We start from the raw sequence: 7989 nt of genomic DNA on the forward strand, positions 1-7989 counted from the left end.
AGCGTCAGGGCACGGCTCAAGCAGCTCACCGTGTGCAACTCGTGAGGATGCGAGCTCATGCAGTGAGCATTGTCTTGCGCCACTAGACCCATGGTGAATATAGGCGACCCAATCGCGGGTCGGAACGAGACTTCTTTGGTACGGTTGACGGACGCTAAGGACGCCTTTCGCCGTCCTGCCCGGGATGCAGATGCCTCGCGATGTGGCGTGGTCCTTTTTACTTAGCCACTTTCGCCCGGGTTCACAGGAGTTTGGGATACGAGGCGCCAGGGCCAAGAGATGCTGGGGTGTGACGCATCTTTCGGCCTTGGGCATATACAGGGAGCGGTACCCCAGGGTTGGAAATGAGTGTTATGAGCTGTGTACTTTTGCAGTGAAGTGGTATCTTCCTGTCATGATGAACTCGACAGTGTGTGTTATCGAGGCGAATCCAGATGTCACGGGTGTTGGAGTATGTCACGATGCTTCTCTACTTGCCAGGTCGTCTATTGACTTGTCCGATGTAGATCCGCGCATCCATCTATGCCCTCTGCCTTGGTGGAACAGTCGTGAGCTATCTCCTTCGCGTGTTATCACCAGGAGAAGATGAAGCAGAGTTCTCGCGTGGCGTCTCTTCTGCCCTGGGCATGCAAGGTCTAGCGCTTCTTTGCACAGCAATTTACCAGACCTTCCGCACCGAGCTGACCCTCTTCCACGCCATCTGCGTGGTCCATCTCCTTGCTCTGCTGGGCATGGACATAATCAGCAAAGGCAGATACGCCGGCTTCGGGCCTTGGCGCTTATGGTTCTTTGCCGTGATCCAGATCATATCGTTGGCGGCTTTTATCGCCTTTAATGTCTATCTCTGGGTCACGGCGCCGCATTTTGGGGCTCAACCGACATGTAACCCGGATACAGTGTACGTTGTCTTTGGTGTGAGCATCAAGGCTGCTTCGCCCATCTTCCGGTATATTATTCTGGGCTCACTTGGGGCTATTGCTGCGGGTTTCGTTCTTGTTTTCACATGTATGCTCCCGTGTTTTTGCGGTGCATGGTATTTCAACCGACGAAGTCGACGAGATGATGGGAGGGAAAGGCGCTGCGGGAACTGGTACTTGCAGTGGAACACTACCAAAAGCCAAGACGCCGAGGAGCATGAACCGTTGCATGGGCAGGCTTTGCGCAATTACTCCTTGAATAGGCTGGCTTACTTCGGGTTCTGCATCTATTTGATCGTGTCACTGGAACAGACGATCCAGCGCAACAACCTCGACCCAGAGGAAAGGGGGTGGACATTCGGTCAGGTCATTGCGATCTTCTTGTTGCTCGGGGTCGCAAACGAGCTATTAAATGTCGTGCTCGCAAAATGGGACCGGAAACTTGCAGGTGAACATGAAGGAAGCCAGGAGCTGGTGCAACACAGGCCACCATCTAGTGGGAATTCAGCACATTCAGTAGCGAGGTCGATAGTTTAAGTGAACCAGATGATTTGTATGAGTTTAATGTATGTAGTATTTATTCACAATTATGTACTCCTGGATGTCCTTCGAAACAGCGCCAGTAGCTTGATGAACCTAAGAAGAAGAAAAAAGTGAGAAGAAAAACGCCAATCGTCGCACATCATGCATGTCAAGGCAAGAGCCTTCCGACTCGAGGTCTAGTAAGGAATAAAGTCAAAATTCATCCGATCTGAACGTCATGTTAGCGAAGACATGTAGAAACGAGGCTAGTGGACAACATACCAAGGAAATGACTCCAATCCTCCTCGTTCAGCTGATTAGCCCAGTACTGCTCAAGGAACTTCAAAGACTGTAGCACATTGGGAACCCGAATAGTGTCGTGTAACGACGCGAGCAACTGCCGCACTGTATCACGATCTTCCCCTCGCGCTTCACAGCCTGCAATAAATAGTGGCGTAGTCAGCATCACCCACGGGCTGAGGCCAGCTGATGGCCCGATTTCAGCCGTGCACTCTAGAATCCGATGGACGGAGTACTGCACTTCATCTGATATGGTCGGGGTCTTGCGTAGCCGCCTGTGAATCTGGATCAGAGCACTATGCTGGAAGGCCTCGTTGCAGAGCGCCAACTGGTGTACACTTTCAGCCGGAAGTCCTTCCGCAACACCTGGGTAGAATGACGGCTCCGAACTGGCACCTCGGTCCATAAGATGCCGTACGGAAGACTCAAGCGTCGCCGCTTCATCATCCAAGTCATAATCGACCTCGCCTTCAATGAAGCCAAGTCCATCTTTCTCAGCGTGATGATTCCGCCAAGCAGCAGCACCTATTTGCCTGAACACCGCGGCAAGGTCGACTGTGAATCCCCAATAATCATCCAAATAATCGGGCAAATCTTGTTGACCGGCCAAATCCGACGGCGCAAAGTCCGAGTTATCACCAATGGGCGGCCCATTCCCCGTCAACGCAGTAAGTGACACAATTGACCAGTACCAGCGATCCAGGTACCTGCGGAAACCACTTTGAGATCTAATTGAGTCCTCGCCGGCCGCGTCCGAGGACTTCATCAAAGCCCTTGCTCCTTCGATATGTGCACGCCATGAATTTGGATTGATCGCTCCCGAATGAATCTCCGCTAGACAAAGCGTTCGTGCAGTCGCCACCAACGCCTCTGAGTCCTTCGATGATGGGTTCTGAAGTTCCTGTCGGAAATGTTCCAGGCTCTGCGCCATCAGTCGTGCGATATCTGGTGCTGTTTTGACACTCTCGGACTGGTTGTGTAAGGCTTGGATGTGAATTGCGGAGAGAGCGGTAGTAGCGTATAACAAGGACGGAGTCTGAAGTGCCATGGGCACAATCATGCGGCAGATATCCTGCTGCATGCCGGGGTGGCAAGCGGTGATTTGGGAGGCATCGTTGATGAAATGATGCAGCAGCGCCTTTTGATCCTTTGAGAGCGAAGAAAAGGGATCGACGGACTGCGTCAATATGAGATCGGAGCCAGGCTGACTCGGACCTTGACCTTGAGCCTGGGTCGCAGCCTGAGCCTGAGCCTGAGCCTGAGCCGCCTGAGCCTTGGACTTGGTAGTGTAAATGAACTCGCCGGGCGAGTATTCTAATAGTATCAGCGCACATTGTCAGATTATTCTAACCTTGAGGCCCGTACCGAGTCTTTGCATGTTCGAGCCCACGCATGCCCCGAATCGCGATCGCGAAAATGCTCGCCCACCCCACTGCAGCTGCATGGCAAATTTGCATTCCACGTTGGCGCTCTGACAGCGCCCGCAGATCGGTCTCTGCTCGTCACATTTTTGGCGCCGCGCTTTACATCGTGTGCATCCGGTAAAGGATCTCGACATGGGTGCTGTGTTGTGGAGAGGTGAGTGTCCCGCAAAGCAGAAATTCTGCGGGGTAAATCCACGATCTCCGACTTCCCGCGTGGCGACATGAAACTCGAGTGAGTTGGGTTCGAAGTTATTTGAGTTCAGGAGAAAGAGGTTTCGGTAAGGTCGAAAGTCTAGACCGGTTCCTATTTTAGAATGACTTAACTATTAAGGGTTGGATCAAGAGATTCATAAAGCCAATTACCTCGTTCATCTCCATGGGATCCACGGGATCGACGGAATTTATGTACAGGGTGACCAAGGAATAAATGTCAGTCTATCCACCGCCTTCTTCTTTTCCTTACAGACCACCCATCTATATTACTATACGTGACGCTTCGAATTCTTTTCCTCCTTTAACTATGGTTCAGCGTACGGAGCTAACCCGCGCACTGCCGTTTCCTTCGAGATGAGGGCTATATATATATATATCTATTGCCTCTCGAATAGGCTGTTCCCTACGCTAAGCTTAATTCGCCTGCGATACGGTACGAACGACGCCTTAAAAGAAAAAGTGCGGCTGACGTTTAACGCTTACCCCTAAGCGTCTAGATAAGATAATCTCTTAGATTCAGGCGTCCTTTACGTATCGCTGGATGACTGTCTATAATATATGTGTAATTCTAGACCTTATATCCCTTAAGGCTCGTGGGATAGTTATATATCCTACTACGTAGAAACCTCCGATCCTTGCTATTTACCGTTCGAAACGACTCGCATAGGCTCGGGCCCGTCAGAATTAGACAGTGTAGTGGGAGAACTGGTGACATAATAGCCTATGTGTGGCCTCTGGTGTCACCAGCCAGTACGAAAGAAGTCGTGTGCTATTTCGAAAAGTTCTAAACTGGAGAAAGAAAGGGAAGAGAGAAAGAGAAAGAGAACAACTACAAACAATACCCTCCCCCCGTGTCCTATTCGGGGCTAGCTCACTATAAGTGACCTCTCCTCGAACTCTCCCTGAACCATACGTTATATCACCCCCCTTTTTAATAGGCCTAGCCCCTAGGCCGGGGAACTCCGTCTTCGCGATGATCCTTAATAAATTGGTCTTCCTTAGCCGCCTTTAGCTATACTGGCAGTCTTAAAGGCGGTCCTGGACGGTCAGGATAACGTTCGTGGAACGCCTTTAATTTTAAGGGTGTATTCTTAAAATCTCTAGTAAGATACTATTCGTCGTCCTTAATGCTAATCTATGTCGCTTTGTACTGTAACTTGCGATAATAAAGGCGAATATCCATAATTTCGTCGACTTCCTACTCCGGTTAGTTATCGACCTCGATTAGCGTAGCCGGATCTATAATTTGACCGGATAGCGGTTCTGTCTTAGCCGCTCGACGAAGCTTATTAGGTGAGAATACTAGATAAACTTATATCGAAGGTGGTAATTTAAGTCGATAGGTATTTCCTTCCTTTGCGCTAATATAATATAGACCGCTAGCTTAGTTAGCGAGCTTCTGGCTTAGGCGACTAAGCTTCCAGTTCCATATTATAATAAATACGGAATTACTGATATTAAAATCTTCCTTATAGCGGTATTTATTTGCCTACTATCTTTATTGTGTTTATACGCGTTCGATTTCGTCCTTTACTTCTTACTAAATACTTTTTATTCGGCGAGCCCACTTCTCTGCGTCCTTAGTAGACGGCGTAAAGTTAACTCGCGTAGACGGGATACGCTAATTAAATAAAATACGCGGCTTATATCTACGCTTAATAAAAAAAGGCGATCTTTTCGTTAAGTCCTACTATAAAGCGGTAGCCGTAAAGTTATTTATTGCGATCTATTCTAACTAATTATCCTAATAACGATCTATATATAGCCTAAGTTATTAGGCTATCTATTAGTTCGCGACCTCGCTCTAGCCGTCTGTCTATAGGGTGGTTAGCGGTCGAGAGCTTTAGTTTAATTCCTAGGATTTAGCAGAACTCAGTCTAAAATTCAGAAATAAACTATAAGCCTCGATCCGAAACGATTAAGTCTGGCGGGCTAACCTATTAGTAGATATTCGTAATATATAGATATGCTATCTCTTAGGCGGAGATTGTCTTATAATATAGAAGGGATATTAGGCGTTTCGTAAGCTAGTCTACTACTAAGAAAATTATATTATAGCTATTTTTGTCTTTAGGGAACGAGCGAAAGTCTATTATAATATATTACTACGGACGATTAGGCGCGGGAAGTGACTTAAGGAGGCTAGGAGCGTGGTCCCTCTATACCTTTAATCGTTTATATATTAGGTAATTATCTATATAGTAAGTGATATTAGTAGCCTATCTAGGCTAGTAAAACCTTACTCTAACTAAAGTCTTTATCTTCTCTCGCCCTAAATAGGCTATTAACGGTTATTGGTAGATTTTATCGAGAAGCTAGGCCCTTAAATCCCTATTATTAGGAACTACTAGCCGGCTATTATATAGTAATAGTCTGTCCTCGTTTATCTAATGTCTATCTAGGTCTGTCCTAGCTAGCTTACGGTATTCTTTAATTAAGCCGTACTTTTAGTTCGTAAGAATTACCTGTAATATAATATTGATAGGGCAGATCGACCTCGTAAGACTAATTATTATAAACTTAACTAAAAGGGGGTTATCTGTGTTCTTAGGATATCCCCCCTTTCTAGGTATAACCGAGGGAGGAGAGTTTCTCCTTAGTTTATATTACTAATAAGACTTTTCCGGGAGAGCGTGTCTATAATAATATTCCGCTTACCGATAAAATAATAAATTAAGAAATAGAATCTAGATAGGAACTCCCCTTAGTGAGCCTACTAGGAGTTTAATTTCTTCGTCGTTATAAAGTACTATAGAGACTAATAATCCGTAAAGATACTAAATTAGTCGCTTCGCTATAATCCTTTTAGTTCCGGCCAGAACTCCTTTAGGGTAAGTACGATCGCTAATATTTTATAGTTATAGGTATTATACTGGGTCTTTTTGGCCTTTATAGTCTTCGAAAAGAAGGCGATAGGGTACTAGACCTTATTCGCTCTAAGCTAGGATAATATAGCTTCTATATAGTCGCTAAAGGCGTCCGTCTTAAGTTTAGTTAGTGCCTTAGGATCGTAATATATAAGAATTAGAGTAATCGTTAACCGTCGCTTAAGCTCCTAAAACGCCTCCTTATACTCCGCTATCCAAAGGAACGGTATATCCTTTATTGTTAGGCGGTAGAGAGGCTTAGAAATCCGACTATATTTATCGATAAAACGATAATAGAAGTTATAGAAACTAAGGAAAGACTAAATCCCTCGAACTATCGTCGGTTATTCCTATTTATAGATTATAGTAGTCTTCTTTGTGTCTATAGAGATTCCCTCGGTACTTATAATAAAACTAAGGAAATAGGTAGACTGCTTATAAAAATTGTATTTCCCTAAGCTCGCTTATAGTCTAGCCTCCTATAGCCGTTAGAGGACCTTCCGAATATATTAGATATATTCCTTATAGGTCTTACTATAAATCAAAATATCGTCCACGAATATAATAGCGAACTTATCTAGATATTCGCTTAGGGTCGTATTAATAAACCGTTAAAACATTACTAGTCTATTTATTATACCGAAAGGTATTATCTTATACTTAAATAATCTATACCGTATTCGGAAGGTAGTCAGATCCTTAGAGTCCGGATATATATGGATTTAGTGGAAACCTTAGCGGATATCGAGCTTTGTGAAGAACTTCGCCTTACCTAACCGCTATAAGATCTTATCGATTAAAGGTAAGGGATAGCGATCCTTTTTAGTCAGAGTATTAAGCTTTTCGGTAATCTATATATACGCGAAGGCCGCTATCAGGCTTCCGTACTATTAGAATTAGAGACGCGAAAGAAGTATCGCTAGGCTTAATAAACCCCTAGGCGAGGTTCTTTATAATATACTCTTATATTACCCGGAGCTCGTCTTTAGATTACTTATATAGCGGGTAGTATCCGGGGCTAATACCTTCCTTAAGTAGGATTTAGTGATTAGTAGATCCTTAATAAGGCGATAAGATATCTAAGTCTATCTTAGAGAATACGTTAGCGAAGTTATAATACTTAGCGGGGATTACCTACTTAGTCTTAGTGTCCTCGTGCTGCCTTATATCTCGCTTTTTCTCTAATATCTAGTTAATCTTATAGAGATTTATTACGAAGGCCTTATTTCTCTTATCCTTTAACTATTAATAGAACCTGATCGCCCCTATAGTCGTAATTTAGGCTAATAGCTATAAAGGATCTAGCTTCCTAGGCTACTTAATAGGGATTATTATCGCGGTTGTCCCCCTTTAATACGCGGTCTATTTTACTTAGGGCTTTAGCTCGGTCTTAACTTTTGGTTCTCTGGGAACCTTAGGTTAACTGGGGTATAAGGAATTATATTCTAATAGGAGGTTGTGGCGATCTATATCCTTTTAGTGCTTTTAGTTAATAACTAGCCGCTATAGAATAGTCCGAGATATTAGTGTCGGTATCTAGCTTACCACCTTATTTTATAGGCTCGGTTCGCTAGGCTAGATTAGACGCCGCTTAGTGTAGTCTAGGAGAACCTAATATTCTTTAAACTATCTTCGTCTAAGAATAATATTATACTAACTAAGGTCAGTAACTAATATCGGAATCTATCGCTATACGCGCCTATTAATAATTAATATAAGTTTAAGGGTATAAGTAATTATAGGACC

General features: G+C 44.6%; 2 protein-coding genes across 2 annotated transcripts; one reads left to right on the plus strand and one right to left on the minus strand.

Annotated features, from left to right (window-relative positions):
- Window positions 1-397: 397 nt before the first annotated feature.
- Window positions 398-1454, plus strand: N7477_003503 (uncharacterized protein; the record flags this gene model as incomplete). The annotated part of the gene is made up of 2 exons (XM_056965166.1): window positions 398-451; window positions 507-1454. The coding sequence occupies 2 exons, from the start codon at window positions 398-400 to the stop codon at window positions 1452-1454; spliced, it is 1002 nt and encodes a 333-aa protein (XP_056825119.1).
- Window positions 1455-1636: 182 nt separating this feature from the next.
- On the minus strand, window positions 1637-3297 carry N7477_003504 (Zn(II)2Cys6 transcription factor; the record flags this gene model as incomplete). Its single annotated transcript, XM_056965167.1, has 3 exons — window positions 1637-1668; window positions 1722-3053; window positions 3105-3297. The coding sequence occupies 3 exons, from the start codon at window positions 3295-3297 to the stop codon at window positions 1637-1639; spliced, it is 1557 nt and encodes a 518-aa protein (XP_056825120.1).
- Window positions 3298-7989: the final 4692 nt, after the last annotated feature.

This window comes from Penicillium maclennaniae (assembly GCF_028827695.1).
Source record: "Penicillium maclennaniae strain IBT 15551 chromosome Unknown utg000003l:1.0-5670915.0:1.0-5674809.0, whole genome shotgun sequence".
Classification (NCBI taxonomy): Eukaryota; Fungi; Ascomycota; class Eurotiomycetes; order Eurotiales; family Aspergillaceae; genus Penicillium; species Penicillium maclennaniae.